Source organism: Triticum aestivum, chromosome 3D (assembly GCF_018294505.1).
Source record: "Triticum aestivum cultivar Chinese Spring chromosome 3D, IWGSC CS RefSeq v2.1, whole genome shotgun sequence".
NCBI lineage: Eukaryota > Viridiplantae > Streptophyta > Magnoliopsida > Poales > Poaceae > Triticum > Triticum aestivum.
In genome coordinates this window covers 323,334,095-323,351,459 of record NC_057802.1, presented here as the reverse complement: position 1 = coordinate 323,351,459, position 17,365 = coordinate 323,334,095, and the positions used below count along the sequence as shown (strand labels likewise).

Sequence of the window (17,365 nt, the reverse complement as noted above, 5' to 3'; positions counted from 1 at the left end):
ACTCTTAGCATCGCTACGAGTGAGAAAGTCTCATCCCAGTCAACTCCTTGAACTTGCCGGAAAACATCTTAACGACAAGTCGAGCTTTCTTAATGGTGACACTTACCATCATTGTCTGTCTTCCCTTTAAAATCCATCTGTACCCAACAGCCTTACGACCATCAAGTAGTTCTTTCAAAGTCTATACTTTGTTTTCATACATGGATCCTCTGTGATTTTGTGGCCTCAAGCCATTCGTCAGAATCCGGGCCCACCATCGCTTCTCCATAGCTCGTAGGTTCATTGTTGTCTAGCAACATGACTTCCAAGACAGGATTACGTACCACTCTGAAGTAGTACGCATCCTTGTCGTCCTATGAGGTTTGGTAGTGACTTGATCTGAAGTTTCATGATCACTATCATAAGCTTCCACTTCAATTGGTGTAGGTGCCACAGGAACAACTTCCTGTGCCCCGCTACACATTAGTTGAAGTGACGGTTCAATGACCTCATCAAGTCTCCACCATCCTCCCACTCAATTCTTTCGAGAGAAACTTTTCCTCGAGAAAGGACCCGTTTCTAGAAACAATCACTTTTGCTTCCAGATCTGAAATAGGAGGTATACCCAACTGTTTTGGGTATTCTATGAAGATGCATTTATCCGCTTTGGGTTCGAGCTTATCAGCCTGAAACTTTTTCACATAAGCGTCGCAGCCCCAAACTTTTAAGAGACGACAGCTTAGGTTTCTCTAAACCATAGTTCATACGGTGTCGTCTCAACGGAACTGTGTGGTGCCCTATTTAAAGTGAATGCGGTTGTCTCTAATGCCTAACCCATAAACGATAGTTGTAATTCGATAAGAGACATCATGGTATGCACCATATCCAATAGGGTGCAGTTATGATGTTCGGACACACCATCACAATATGGTGTTCCAGGCGGTATTAGTCGTGAAACAATTTCCACAATTTCTTAATTGTGTGCCAAACTCGTAACTCAGATATTCATCTCTATGATCATATCACAGACATTTTTATCCTCTTGTCACGACGATCTTCAACTTCACTCTGAAATTACTTGAACCTTTCAATAATTCAGACTTGTGTTTCATCAAGTAAATATTCTTAGCATCTACTCAAATCTGTGAAGTAAGAACATAACGATATCCACTGCGTGCCTCAGCACTCATTGGACTGCACACATCAAATGTATTACTTCCAACAAGTTGTTCTCTTGTTCCATCTTACTGAAAACGAGGCCTTTCAGTCATCTTGCCCATGTGGTATGATTTGCATGTCTCAAGTGATTCAAAATCAAGTGAGTCCATATGATCCATCTGTATGGACTTTCTTCATGCATATATACTAATAGACATGGTTCGCATGTCTCAATCTTTTCAAAAACGAGTGAGTCCAAAGATCCATCAACATGGAGCTTCTTCATGCGTTTTATACCAATATGACTCAAGTGGTAGTGCCACAAGTATGTGGTACTATCATTACTATCTTATATCTTTTGGCATGAACATGTGTATCACTACGATCGAGATTCAATAAACCATTCATTTTAGGTGCAGGACCATTGAAGGTATTATTCAAATAGACAGAGTAACCATTATTCTCCTTTAATGAATAACCGTATTGCGATAAACATAATCCAATCATGTCTATGCTCAACGCAAACACCAAATAACAATTATTCAGGTTTAACCCCAATCTCGATGGTAGAGGGAGCATGCGATGCTTGATCACATCAACCTTGGAAACACTTCCAACACATATCGTCATCTCACCTTTAGCTAGTCTCCGTTTATTCCGCAGCTTTTATTTCGAGTTACTAACACTTAGCAACCGAACCGGTATCTAATACCCTGGTGCTACTAGGAGTACTAGTAAAGTACACATTAATATAATGTATATCCAATATACTTCTGTCGACCTTGCCAGCCTTCTCATCTACGAAGTATCTAGGGTAGTTCTGCTTCAGTGACCGTTCCCCTCATTTCAGAAGCACTTAGTCTCGGGTTTGGGTTCAACCTTGGGTTTCTTCACTAGAGCAGCAACTGATTTGCCGTTTCATGAAGTATCCCTTCTTGCCCTTGCCCTTCTAGAAACTAGTAGTTTTACTAACCATCAACAATTGATGCTCCTACTTGATTTCTACTTTCGCGGTGTCAAACATCGCGAGTTGCTCAAGGATCATCATGTCTATCCCTGATATGTTATAGTTCATCACGAAGCTCTAATAGCTTGGTGGCAGTGACTATGGAGAACCATCACTATCTCATCTAGAAGATTAACTCCCACTCGATTCAAGTGATTGTAGTACTCAGACAATCTGAGCACATGCTCAACGATTGAGCTTTTCTCCCTTAGTTTGCAGGCTTAAGAAACTTGTCAGAGGTCTCATATCTCTTGACGTGGGCACTAGTCTGAAATCCCAATTTCAGTCTTTGGAACATCTCATATGTTCTGCGACGTTTCAAAACCGTCTTTGGTGCCACAATTTTAAACCGTTCAACATTACACAATGAACTATCACGTAGTCATCAAAATGTGTATGTCAGATGTTCGCAACATCCACAAACGACGCTCGAGGTTCAGCACACCGAGCGGTGCATTAAGGACATAAGCCTTCTGTGCAGCAATGAGGACAATCCTCAGTTTACGGACCCAGTCCGCATAATTGCTACTATCAACTTTCAACTAAATTTTCTCTAGGAACATATCTTAGTAGAACTAAAGCGTACGCTACGACATTATTTGCAAAGACCTTTTGACTATGTTCATGATAATTAAGTTCATCTGATTATTTAATGAACTCCCACTTAGATAGACATCCCTCTAGTCATCTAAGTGATACATGATCTGAATCGACTAGGCCGTGTCCGATCATCACGTGAGACGGACTAGTCATCATCGGTGAACATCTCCATGTTGATCGTATCTACTATACGACTCATGTTCGACCTTTCGGTCTCTTGTGTTCCGAGGCCATGTCTGTACATGCTAGGCTCGTCAAGTCAACCTAAGTGTTTTGCTTGTGTTCCGAGGCCATGTCTGTACATGCTAGGCTCGTCAACACCCGTTGTATGCGAATGTTAGAATCTATCACACCCGATCGTCACGTGGTGCTTCGAAACAACGAACCTTCGCAACGGTGCACAGTTAGGGGGAACACATCTCTTGAAATTTTAGTGAGGGATCATCTTATTTATGCTACCGTCGTTCTAAGAAAATAAGATGTAAACATGACAAACATCACATGCAAATCATAAAGTGACATGATATGGCCAATATCATCTTGCGCCTTTTGATCTCCATCTTCGAGGCGCGGCATGATCACCTTCGTCACCGGCATGACACCATGATCTCCATCATCGTGTCTTCATGAAGTTGTCTCGCCAACTATTACTTCTACTACTATGGCTAACGGTTAGCAATAAAGTAAAGTAATTACATGACGTTTTTCATTGACACGCAGGTCATACAATAAATTAAGACAACTCCTATGGCTCCTGCCGGTTGTCATACTCATCGACATGCAAGTCGTGATTCCTATTACAAGAACATGATCAATCTCATACATCACATATATAATTCATCACAACCTTTTGGCCATATCACATCACATAGCATTCCCTGCAAAAACAAGTTAGACATCTTCTAATTGTTGTTGCATATTTTACGTGGCTGCTATGGGTTTCTAGCAAGAACGTTTCTTACCTACGCAAAAGCCACAACGGTGATATGCCAATTGCTATTTACCCTTCATAAGGACCCTTTTCATCGAATCTGATCCAACTAAAGTGGGAGAGACAGACACCCGCTAGCCACCTTATGCATCAAGTGCATGTCAGTCGGTGGAACCTGTCTCACGTAAGAGTACGTGTAAGGTCGGTCCGGGCCGCTTCATCCCACAATGCCGCCGAATCAAGATAAGACTAGTAACGACAAGCAAATTGAACAAATCATCGCCCACAACTACTTTGTGTTCTACTCGTGCATAGAATCTACGCATAGACCTGGCTCATGATGCCACTGTTGGGGAACGTAGCAGAAATTCAAAATTTTCCTACGTGTCACCAAGATCAATCTAGGAGATGCTAGCAACGAGAGGGGAGGAGTGCATCTACATACCCTTGTAGATCACGAGCGGAAGCGTTCAAGAGAACGAGGTTGATGGAGTCGTACTCGTCGTGATCCAAATCACCGATGATCCTAGCGCCGAACGGACGACACCTCCGCGTTCAACACACGTACGGAGCGGGGATGTCTCCTCCTTCTTGATCCAGCAAGGGGGGAGGAGAAGTTGATGGAGATCCAGCAGCACGACGGCGTGGTGGTGGAAGTAGCGGGATCCCGGCAGGGCTTCGCCAAGCGCAAGCGGGGAGGAAGAGGTGTCACGGGAGGGAGGGAGGCGCCAGGGCTTGGGGTTCTGCTCCCATGCGCCTCCCCACTATATATAGGGGTGGAGGGGGCTGGTTTCTTACCCTCCAAGTCCATTGGGGCGTTGGCAAAGATGGGGGAAAGAAATCCCATCATTTCCCTTCCCCACCGATTGTTATCCCCCTTTTTTAGGGATCTTGATCTTATCCCTTCGGGATACGATCTTATTCCTTCTAAGGTGGGATCTTGGTGCGCCTCGACCAGGGTGTGGGGCCTTGCCCCCACTACCCACGTTCATGTGGGTCCCCCATGCAGGTGGGCCCCACTTCGGAACCTTCTAGAACCTTCCCGGTACAATACCGAAAAATCCCGAACATTTTCCGGTGCCCAAAATAGGACTTCCCATATATAAATCTTTACCTCCGGACCATTCCGGAACTCCTCGTGACGTCCGGGATCTCATCCGAGACTCCGAACAACTTTCGGTTAACCGCATACTAATATCTCTACAACTCTAGCGTCACCGAACCTTAAGTGTGTAGACCCTACGGGTTCGGGAGACATGCAGACATGACCGAGACGACTCTCCGGTCAATAAACAACAGCGGGATCTGGATACCCATGTTGGCTCCCACATATTCCACGATGATCTCATCGGATGAACCACGATGTCGAGGATTCAATCAATCCCGTATACAATTCCCTTTGTCAATCGGTACGTTACTTGCCCGAGATTCGATCGTCGGTATCCCAATACCTTGTTCAATCTCGTTACCGGCAAGTCACTTTACTCGTACCGTAACGCATGATCCCGTGGCTAACTCCTTAGTCACATTGAGCTCATTATGATGATGCATTACCGAGTGGGCCCAGAGATACCTCTCCGTCATACGGAGTGACAAATCCCAGTCTCGATTCGTGCCAACCCAACAGACACTTTCGGAGATACCTGTAGTGCATCTTTATAGCCACCCAGTTACGTTGTGACGTTTGGTACACCCAAAGCATTCCTACGGTATCCGGGAGTTGCACAATCTCATGGTCTAAGGAAATGATACTTGACATTAGAAAAGCTCTAGCAAACGAACTACACGATCTTGTGCTATGCTTAGGATTGGGTCTTGTCCATCATATCATTCTCCTAATGATGTGATCCCGTTATCAATGACATCCAATGTCCATGGTCAGGAAACCATAACCATCTATTGATCAACGAGCTAGTCAACTAGGGGCTTACTAGGGACATGTTGTGGTCTATGTATTCACACATGTATTACGGTTTCCAGTTAATACAATTATAGCATGAACAACAGACAATTATCATGAACAAGGAAATACAATAATAACCATTTTATTATTGCCTCTAGGGCATATTTCCAACATATAGTGGACAGAGGTTGGGGCTGGAACGAACTGACTCAGGATATGAACATGATAGGAGATATCAGGACGCGTAACAGCAAGATAGACAAGACTGCCAACAAGGTGACGATAGCGAGTGGGGTTAGGGAGAGGGTCACCATCAGAAGCACGAAGCTGAACGTTGAGTTCCATAGGAGTCACAACTGTGCGCTCATCACCGAGAGCAGCGCGAGCAAGAAGATCCTGAATATATTTTTCTTGGGAGATGTAGAAGCCATCAGAGGTCGAGGAGATCTCAATCCCAAGAAAATAGCGAAGTGGACCAAGATCAGTCATGAGGAACTGGTCGCGAAGGCGAGCCTTAACAAAGACTATGTAGTCAGAGTCGTCACCAGTGATGATCATGTCATCAACATAGAGAAGGAGCAGAGTCCGACCACGAGGAGACGTGTGAACAAACAACGCGGGATCATGATCACTGGGCAAGAAGCCAGCGGCAGTCGCCATAGAGGCGAAGCGCTCAAACCAGGCGAAGTCGACAGACCAAACCATCAGGAGCATAGTACCCCGGTGGTGGCTGCATATAAACCTCCTCACGCAACTCGCCATTAAGAAAAGCGTTCTGAACATCAAGTTGAGAGATAGACCAATGACGAACAGAAGCAACAACAAGAAGAGTGCGAACAGTGGTCATGTGGGCCACAAGAGCGAATGTCTCGTCATAATCGCGTCCCTGCTCCTGCTGAAAACCACGGGCCACAAGGCGCGCTTTGTAGCGCTCAAGAGAACCATCAGAGCGAGTCTTAATCTTGTAGACCCACTTGCAGGTGATGGGACGGACACCGGAAGGGAGGGAAACCAGATCCCATGTGCGAGAGCGCTCAAGGGCAGCAAGCTCTTCGGCCATCGCAAGCTGCCATTCAGGCTGAGTCATGGCAGTCCGATAGGAAGTGGGCTCAACAATAACAGAGAGACCGTACCGATCAGGAGAGTTGCGATCAGGCGGGGGGGGGGGGGGGGGAGGCCGAGCACGGAGGTTATGAACCGGGGGAGGCGTGAAAGGAGGTGCACCAGAGGTGGAAGGCGCATCAGGGGAAACATCCTCAGAACGAGGGCGACGAGTATAGTGAAGAGCAAATGGTGAGAGAGGGCGACGGACTGAAGATGATGGTGGAGAGTTGGAGGAGGAGGATCGGGAAGATGGTGTCGGTGGTGAAGGAGAAGGAAGGAGAGGTGCAGGCGGAGGAGGAAAAACATGAGGAGGCATATAGCAGGGTGTATCAGGGAGAAGAAGAAAAGAAAGATCGTCCACAGAGAAGCTCGAGGTAGAAGGACGTGGGTAGTAAGAGCGAGACTCGTCAAAGGTCACATCACGCGAGATGCGCAAAAGACGACCAACAGGATCCCATCAGCGATAGCCCTTGTGCTCATCACTGTAGCCAAGAAAAACACACTCAACCGACTGAGCAGTCAGTTTGGTGCGTTCTCGCGGGGCAAGAAGGACATAGCACACACATCCAAACATACGAAGAGCTGAGTAGTCAGGAGAGCGACCAGTGAGACACTCCATAGGAATACCACCATGCAGAGCAGTCGATGGCTGTATGTTGATGAGATAGGTGGATGCAGAAACAGCCTCAGCCCAAAAATGGGGTGGGAGAGAAGCGGCAATCATCAGAGCACGAGCCGTCTCAAGTAGATGACGATGCTTACGTTCGGCAACGCCATTCTGAGCATGTGCACCAGGACATGAGAACTGGGCAAGAGTACCCTGTTCCGCAAGAAAACCACGCAACAGCTGGGAGATAAACTCACCAGCGGAGTCAGCACGAAAAGTACGAATGGGCGTGGAAAACTGGGTGTGAACCATGGCAGCAAAACGTTTGTATATAGGGAGAACCTCCCTACGAGATTTCATAAAGTAGAGCCAAGTGTAGCGAGAAAAATCATCAATAAACAAGATATAGTAGCGGTGACCACCTTTCGAATCAAAGGGAGCAGGACCCCATACATCAGAATGAACTAAGTCAAAAGGACGCTGAGATACCAACTCACTGGTAGGATAAGGTAACTGAGTCTGTTTGCCAAGTCTGCAGCCATTACAATGTAAAGAAACATCTCCAGATACAGACCCTAAGAGGCCCTGATGAACTAAAGAAGACAAGTGAGAGCCACATATGTGACCAAGGCGATGATGCCACTGCTGGAAGGACGTAGACGAAGAGGCAGCAAGAGCATGGGAGCTGGCCGAAGTGGTGGCAGCGGAAGGAACACAAAGCCAGTGAACCTCCCAAAGGCCCTCTGACTCACGGCGCCGGGGGCCAGCACCAACCAAAGCCTTGGTGCGACAATCCTGAATGGAGCAAGAGTCGGTATCAAGAATGACACGACAACCAGAATCAGTAAGTTGGGCAGCGGAAAAAAGATTCATGGTGAGGCGAGGAACATGTGAAACACTAGGAACGGAAAAAGATGGAGTGGAAAGAAGACCACGGCTAGCAACAGGAAGAGGTGTGCCATCAGCGGTAAGAACATTAACAGGCGAATCAAGAGGTCGGAGAGAAGACAGCACGGAAGAATCAGAAGACATATGAAAAGAGGCTCCAGAATCCAGAACCCACGAAGATGTACCTGACTGTGTAGATGCCTGCGGTGGTGGAGCAGTGGCTGCAGTCACAGCAGCAGCGGAACCGGTCGACGAAGAGCCTGAGGAAGCTAAGAGACGCTTGAGCCTCATAATGTCCTGGTCAGTGAGTGACGGGGTCGAGGAGGATCCAGGAGTCCCACTGGAAGAGGAGCGCCTCTGGTCTCGCTTGTTCTCACGGTAATCAGACTCTGGGTGACCTGGCCGAGAGCAGTAGCCACAGAAGGTGTCACGGCGCGACCGGCCCCTCTCAGCATAAGAAGGACGACCCACTCCCCCCTGAAGGAGTAGGCAGGAGCGGTGGAGCAGTGAGGCGAGCAGGTGGCATAGGAGCTCGGGCGGCCAACACTGATGGAACCACAAGTAACCCAGCAGAGCGTAGGCGGGTCTCTTCAGCACGAAGCTCAGCAAGTACCTCCGAGATAGGAACACGACCACGAGCGAGCAGGTGAGCACGGCGAGGCTCGAACTCAAAGCGAAGACGAGATAAGAACTCGTGAACCCGCTGAAACTCCAAATCGGACCGTGTAGTCTGACAGCAACGACAAGTTCCACAAACGACGGTCCGAAGAGAGTCAAGCTGACGCCAGAAGGCAGAGCACTGTGAATAGAACTCATCAACAGAGGAATCACCTTGCTGGAGTGCATGCTCCTGACGCACCACAGATAGGTAGAGAGCATCACCAGAGGGCTGATAGCGCTGACAGAGATAAGACCACATCGCTGCAACTGAGCCAAGTCCCATGAACTCCAACGCGAACTGAGGAAGGACACTCGCAGTAAGAACAGCAGCAGCACGAGCATCATCATTGCACCACTGAGTGTAAGCAGACAGATCATCACGATAGGCAGAAAGGGCATCCGAATAGGCTGACATCTGCTGATCATAGGCATCAACTGCAGTATCATCGAGAGCCTTGGCGGCATCGCGATCAGCCTGAAGAGCATCAGCAGCAAGAACCGGCGGTGCTGGCGGGGTAGGAGCCACAGGAGCAACAGGGCAAGGCAGACAGGGGACCTCGCCAGAGAGAACACCCCACAGAAGGAGATCGCGCATGTGGATACACATAAACCCCGCAAACTCGGCATAGTTTGTGCCATCGAAGATCACCGAGCACCGAGGAACGACGACATAGCCCGAAGAAGACATGAGGAGCTCTTTTTTTTGTCAACTGCTACAGTAGATTGCTACAGGAGACCCCGATCTAGATCGGGATCGGGCTCGCGCTGGCTCGATCCAGCCCCGATGGAGGAAGCGGGGGGGAAGGGCGAGCGTGGGAGGGGCCGGCCCTGGGCAGCACCGGCTGCAGCAGGAGGCGCCCAGGGGCGGCAGGGCGCGGGGAGGTGGCTGCCGGGCGCGGGGAGGCGCGGGGAGGTGGCTGCCGGCCGCGGCCGAGCACGGGAAGGCGCGGGGCAGCGCGAGGCCGCAACGGCAGGCCGCGGCCGAGCTCGGGGCAGCGCAGGCCGGGGCAAGACGGCGTGGCGGCGGGGAGGGAGAGAGCCGGGGGCGAGGGAGGAGGTGGCCGGCGCCGGCGACGAGGTAGAGGGAGGCCGGCGACGGGGGAGCGAGGCACGGCGCTGCGAGCATGCGGGAGCAGGAGAGGAACCTAAGCATCTGATACCATGTTAGGAATGGGCAACTGCATTCACAGGAGGGCCAAGGGCCAGTACATATGCATATGTATGGTAAAGTGCAAGAGAGACTATATACATTTAACAATAATAAGAGTCAAGTTCATGCACAACGGCAGAAAGGGAGCAGGGTGATAAATTTGGTAAGAAAATGCAGTTAAGTAACCAGCCACTAGAAGACAATCGTGTGTGCATGTGCTTCAGGGCATCTATACGCCAGCCCAATCACTCTCCCTTTCATCTTGACAGAGACTCTAAAACCATATTGGTGACAACTCGAAGCAAAGTAATGATATCTCTCCATCAGTATCACATTTCTTATGCTTCTGTCAGACCTGAAACAAATATTAGCAGGGTTTAAAATCTCTGAGTGCAGTCAAGAGTTTAAAATCACTAGAGTAAAAACAGAAATTACCAGGGTTAGGAAGATTTGCTATTTCAATTGCATACGTCCTGGTCAAATTCATACCAACAATCACCCAAGGGAAAATCTTTTGGCTCTAATTTATACTCCCCTCTGTAAACTAATAAGATCTTTTAGATCACTACTTCAGTGTAAAAGATCTTATATTACTTTACAGAGGGAGTAACATAGATTGTTCAAGAGTGAACTTCCATTTATATGTCCAGAGCACATGGACAATGTCAAAACGAAAACAATTCAGGACTTGAGTCTGCCCAGGTTGCACTTTGTGAATTGGAATGCTGATGTATTTTATGGGGTGTTTCTTAAGTTAAATGCAACAAAATTATCGTCAAGAAATAATATAGTGTACAGTGTTTCTCATTGCAAAAACACCTCTTTTCACATTAGAAGCTCTCAGGAATATATACTTACAAACAGAATCAATGAGCGTAATCCTACATCAGAATTTAGAAAATCTCTTGCAAAGAAATGGCAACAATTAATTTACAACAATCTGCTCAAGTTTTCAATAAAACCAGTTGGGGCGTCTTATCAGACGCAAGGAAACATTGGAAAAACTAGCCAAGGTTCTCAAACATAAGAAGAAAATGCAATTAGGAGATGCAAAGCAACACTTGCTAAAATCAACCACTCAATCAAGCATATCATAGAAGGTAAATTATTTGCTAAATCTGATAAGAGACCGAAATAGGTTCAGCACAACACAACCCAAGGAACTGGAATACGAAAAAGAGTACATCTCTTGACACAGACCAAGAATAGATCAAAAATTGGCCGAGATAACAGATAACATGAGAGCAAAAATTTAGAGCTTGTCCTCAAATTCAGAGAGAGGGGTCATCTGTTCTTTCAACCCTTTCCTCTTGCGGATATCCAAAACCAGCTGGGCCGCCTGTGATCCTGCCTCCAAAGGATCAGCAGACATCATGTCCCAGTGATCAAACACACACTGCGGGAAGGCCTGGCCAGATGTCGCAGCCCTAAGTGTGCCCGAGAAACCAAAGGACTCGATAACAGGGAGGTACGCCTTGATGTTGTAAAGTGGGGTACCAGGCCTCTGCATCTCCTCAAACACGTGCCCTCTCTTCTGGTTAAGAACACCATAGATGCCACCAAGTGCATTCTCAGGCGCCTGGATCTCCACCAGGTACACAGGCTCGAGTAACCTTGGCTTAGCTGTGAGCTGAGAAGCATAAATGACCCTTCTAGCCGTCGGGATGACCTGACCGCCACCCCTGTGAATAGCATCTGTATGGAGAACGACGTCACAGACCTCAAAGCAAATACCACGCATGTTTTCCTCTGCCAATGCCCCTTCTTTCGACGCCCACTGGAAGCCAGCCACAACGGAGTCCTTGATTTCATTCAGATACTGCACTCCCTTGCACATATCAACAACCATGTTCGGCCCAGTGGTTTCGGGTCCAAAACACCAAATCTTCTTGGCAAGATCCTTGTCCCAACCAAACTCCTCAGACAGAACCTTGGAGCGCACCTTGGGATCATCGCGTGGGCCGATGCGGCCATCATCAATGGCCTCAGCCAGCCCTTCCTCCATGGGACGAGCTTCCATGTAGAGACGGTTGTGCTTGTTTGGGGACTTGCTCATCACAGTCCGGCAGGACTTCTCAAGAACGGTCTCGCGGAAAGAGACAACAGGAGGGGAAACAATAATCTCAGCACCACCCATGAAATCCTCCTGCAGATCCTTCAAACAAATTTCAAGGTGCAGCTCTCCAGCTCCAGCAATGATATGCTCGCCAGACTCTTCCATGGAACACACAACCATAGGGTCAGACTTCGCCAGGCGCTTCAAGCCTTCCACAAGTTTGGGAAGATCAGAGGCAACCTTGCACTGGACAGCAACACGTACAACAGGGGATACAGAGAATTTCATTGCCCTGATTGGGCATGCATCAACCTCCTTCTCGTTTGTCAAGGTAGCATTCTTTGTGATGAACTGATCCAAGCCAACCATAGCAACAGTATTACCACAAGGAACATCGTCAACAGACTCTTGCTTCTTCCCCATCCAAATAACTGTACGCTGGACACTCTTCACGTACAGATCCTTCTTCTGGCCAGGAACATAGTTTGGGCCCATGATCCGGACCTTCATGCCAGTTGCAATTCTCCCAGAGAAGACACGGCCAAACGCAAAGAATCTGCCCTTGTCAGATGCTGGAATCATCTTGGAAACATACAGCATAAGAGGGCCTTCTGGGTCACAGTTTCTTATAGCCGTTGCGTAGACATCATCAAGGGGCCCCTCATACAAGTTCTCTACACGATACTTCTGTGCTTTCGAAGGAGAAGGAAGGTGGAATATCATCATCTCAAGTAGAGCTGTACTTGCTGGCAGCCAAGTCTGCATAACACGCTTCATTAAAGGCTTGCCCATTAGCTCCTTCTCATCAGCCTTCATGGTCACACCAAGCTTCTGTAACATAGGCCACAATTTATCCTTCTGGTCATTCATGCAGGTGTTGATTATTTGCTTGATTGGATCATAGCAGAACTGAACAAAACCTCTCTTGCAAGTAGGAGAGCCCGTGTTCTTGTTGGTCCACTTTTTCGTGGCTGTGTCAAAGAAGTTCTCACCCCAAAGCCTCTCCATCATTTTAGTTTCATCAACTCCAAACTTGGAGGCATACATCTTAGCAAAGTTCGTGAGAGTAAATGCCCATCCATGTAAACCAGCAGAGAAAGCAACAGTTCCCTTCTCTGGGTAGACTTGGACATCACCAAGTTTTGCATCTTCATATGTCGCCATAATGACATTGGCGTTCTCAATGACACGGGAGAAAGTCTGGTAAGCTTCCTCGCCATCAACCTGAAGCTCAAGGAAGCATCTGTCCATCTTGTTCACAGTAAGGACAGGCCTAATCCTCTCACCAAGGGCTTGGCGAAGCACAGTTTCAGTTTGCACACAGACACCCTCAATACAGTCAACCACCACCAAAGCACCATCAGTAATACGAAGAGCAGCTGTGACTTCTGAAGAGAAATCAACGTGCCCAGGCGAATCTATAAGGTTGATCAGGTATTCATTCCCATCTCTCTCGCCCTTATAAGCCCTGAGTGATTCATCAGTCATCTCATAGAAAAGAGATATACCCGTGGATTTGATTGTGATACCACGTTCCGCTTCATCTGCACGAGTATCAGTCATGCGGACGTCACCTGCAACTTCTTGTGCAATAATCCCAGCAGCTGCCACCAGAGAATCAGTAAGCGTAGACTTGCCTGTAGTGAGTTAAAACCATGAACACGGTCACAAACATGACATGTAATTACCAGTAGTGCACACTCTTAATATTGAACAAGAAACGGAGTGCTAAAACGCCATAAAGATAGAGCACAGTCGAAACATTGACCCACAAAAAGGGGAGTACACAAATGTTGGAATTCAGAGATTACTAACAAGATTAAATTTTGCAAAATAAATAAATAACAACATTAAAACAAAAACAAACAGGAGAGACAGCAAAATGGCTTGATGAGCACACATGATTTACTGAGATTAAATTGCATAACACAACTATGCAGTAACACAAAATACAACCAACACGTATTTAAATAATCACCCATTTACTTCAGGACAATACAAAATTAGCTTTAAATCCTGGATGATCAGATCCTTAAAATGAAAGGAACAAACAGGTTATCCATTGAACTTTACTTTACTGTGCACAATCATGTTTAAGCTAGCATTTGGTCAAAGTCATATGGACTGCAATTTTCAGGATGAAAATACAATCTGACAGCAGAAATGTAAACGAGCTATATTATGCAATTAAAATATCACAGCAATCTAAAAATGGGCATGTGTTCTAGCAAAACAAGAGACATCATGAACAATCTATAAAGAATCAATACAAAGAAAATATATGAGCAGAAATATACAATCTGAGATCAGAAATATAAACAAGCTATGCTGTGAGATAAAATATTTCACAAGTCTATGCTGAGCAACTGTTCATACAAACAAGAGACAACACGAACAAGCGAAAAAGGATCAACCCCCATAGATAACATATGAATAAAAACATCAAATACTTGTGCAACCCAAGCAGTAACTTTCCCAGCACATACCATGGTCCACATGAGCAATAACAGACATGTTGCGAATATTATTTTGCTTGTCCATGATGATGCGGAGTCCTTCTACTGTGAATTTCACCATCTTGACTGCTTTTGATTATCACACTACAAATATAAATTCCTGTTCAAAAGTAGTAACCAAGTTAGAATCCATGTAATCACTAGGATTAACAGTACTAAGAAGATTACTGAATCACCCCATGGTAGAAATGATTGACAGTCCTAACCAGATTCGGTAGCTCCTATGTTTCTATACATAAGTGCCAGAGGTAAGCAGAGCATGGAAAGGCAAAATTCGGCAGACATGGTAAAAAATCAAAGCACAGGTTGAAAATAAGGACATCAATATAATGCAAGCCAGGTGAGACTTCAGTCTATATTAGATTCTGCATGACAACGAAGGTAAATGTTGTAACGTTAAACATTTCGCAGAATGATGAACTTTAGACTGCAACACAAAATATCCCTATTTACATAGCAAGAGATCGTAAATCAGAGAGTAGAGATAACAGAAAACAAAACCTCGGAAAAAAATACCCAAGATTGTCAGAACACAACTAAACAAAGCTCTTGTATCAATACAAGAAAGAGAAGGAAAACAAAGATTGAGTATCTAGTGAATCGCATGAATCAGAAGCATAATCCTGTAGTAAACAGAACATAAATCTCTTAATAAAGAAAACACATATCCATGTCACTCTGCCGAAACTTACGGCCCTGCGGAAACAATACATTTATGATTCACATATTCATATGTTCGAATGTCTAACATAATTTAAACTCTGCTACTGGAAATAAAATCGAATGTAAAATAACACCTAAAACGTTTCAACAGAACGGCATTTATATCGCATCAGACGGTAAAATGCATCAGGGAGAAAAATCTAGGGCATGTTGTGTGGTACAAAAGCTACATCTACCAGAATTAGATCGGCATTCAGCACCAGACCATTACTTGTACCCACTACAAATAATGTTAAACTATTCCACGGGAAGAACAAGAGCCCTTGCGAGCTGGACCAAAACCACTCAGCGGTCAGCGCACGGACGATCTACAGGGAATAGATCGATCGAGCACAAGGATGTTGTCTCACCTTGAGGATCTCCCTCGCTGTCAGGAGGAATGAGATGAGGACAGCCCTGGAGGATGAGGAGGCGGCGGCGCCGAGCGAAGGCGCAGGAGAAGGACCTAGGCGATCCCCCTGTGGCCTGTGCGCTGTGGGCGATCCGGGGTTGCGGCCTTGCGGGGGGTTTTATTGACTGCATAGTGACGGCGCCGCGGGAAAGGCGAGCGTATCGTGGCTGTCCGTGCGGCTGTGTGGCGAGCGACGCCATCCGATCTGCACCAAGGAAGTGATAGTTCGGAGAATGCCCGGTGGACTTGTTCCGAGCTGATTTCTGGGCCACTCTTCCATCTCTCAAATAAGAAACTTGGCCCTTACGTATAGTGAGGCTGTGCATGCAGCTTGGCCCTTACTCTTCCATTTTTACCTGTTTTTAGGGTATCCATTTTTACTTCTTATTATGCAGCCTCCGGTCAATCGGTTAGTGTGGACAAGTCGTGCAACTTTTTCAGCCAAAATACCAATGTGAATACTAGGAACAAATCTGCTCTACTATGAACATTCTAACAGAAGCTCTAAATGATACTCCCTCCGTTTCTTTTTAGTCTGCATTAGCACATATGCCCGTGCGTTGCAACGGAAGAGATTTTTTTCCGAGAAGCATCTAAAGAGATAATTGATGTGTCCATCAAAACAGTCTCCACAATAGTGGGGCGAGAGAGTAGAGAGTTGTAGTGTTCTCGCGGACTATGTTTGGCCCGCGAGATTAATATAGTAGTGGGGTTGGTCGGAGTGGCGGCCACTACCCAACTCGTGTCTTTTCTTTCCTTTAGGTCCGCCTCCTTGTCGAGGTTGTGGCGACCTCCTGATTTTTCTTAATTAAAATGCGAGCATTTTTTTGGAAAAATGCAAACAAAACTTGAAACAGAAGATTTTTTAAAATTCGCAAACATTTTTCGAAAACAGGAAACATTTTAAGGCGGATAAAGAAACATCATTTGAATTTGTGAACAATTTATAAAAATGGAAACTTGTTTTGAACATTCAAAACCATTTTCAAAAATGTGTTTTCAACCACGAACATTATTTTGAATTTGTGAATATTTCCATTAAAAGGAATATTTTTCAAATTTCTATTATTTTAAAAAATGCAATTTATATTAAAATTCATGAACAATTTTGTTTTTTGAGAAAATGCGAACATTTTAGAATTTCAAACAACTTTGGAATGAGAATAAAATTAACGTTCCAAATATTTTCGAAAATGGGAATTTTAAAAAATTCTAAAGATTTGACGAAATTTTGTACAAAAAAGGAACTTCTGAAAAAATATGGGAAAAAGAAAAAATAACTTGAAAGGAAAAAATAACTTGGAAGGAAAAAAGGAGGTCGGGCAGTGGATTAGAATTGTGTACGGACTAGCTCTGGCGACCGTTGTGGCGACCTGACCGCGCCGCCGGCTCCTGCTCGCGGGTCCTCCCCGGGCGCCGCTGACATGGGCGTTGGGATGGCCGCTGGGAATCGCCGGCCGACCCTCTGCATCACGTGCTCGTCGGCGTCGTGGGCCGATTTGGCTGAGGAGGTGGAAGGGGAGGGTCCGGTGGAGCTCCCGGTGAAACTTGCGCCACCGCAATTGGGAGACTTCTGGGCGGCGACGCGCCCTGCTCATCGGTGTGGCAGGTCGTCGCCGCGTCGGGACCGCCTGAGTGGCCCATCGTTGTCGCGTCGTCTGGTCGATGCGGTCCGTCTCGCCTCCACCATGGC

General features: G+C 46.4%; 1 protein-coding gene across 1 annotated transcript; it reads right to left on the bottom strand.

Moving 5' to 3' along the window:
* Positions 1-11,051: 11,051 nt before the first annotated feature.
* On the bottom strand, positions 11,052-15,788 carry LOC123078663 (elongation factor 2). The gene is made up of 3 exons (XM_044501249.1): positions 15,632-15,788; positions 14,529-14,658; positions 11,052-13,679 (listed from the first exon to the last, which is right to left on the bottom strand). The coding sequence occupies exons 2-3, from the start codon at positions 14,617-14,619 to the stop codon at positions 11,239-11,241; spliced, it is 2,532 nt and encodes an 843-aa protein (XP_044357184.1). The 5' UTR covers positions 14,620-14,658; positions 15,632-15,788; the 3' UTR covers positions 11,052-11,238.
* Between the last annotated feature and the right edge of the window lie 1,577 nt (positions 15,789-17,365).

Excerpts from the sequence above, each read along its gene's own strand:
- LOC123078663 (XM_044501249.1), bottom strand. The coding sequence starts at position 14,619 with ATGGTGAAATTCACAGTAGAAGGACTCCGCATCATCATGGACAAGCAA. Across the intron at positions 13,680-14,528 it reads TATTGCTCATGTGGACCATG|GCAAGTCTACGCTTACTGAT; the intron begins GTATGTGCTGGG and ends AACTCACTACAG.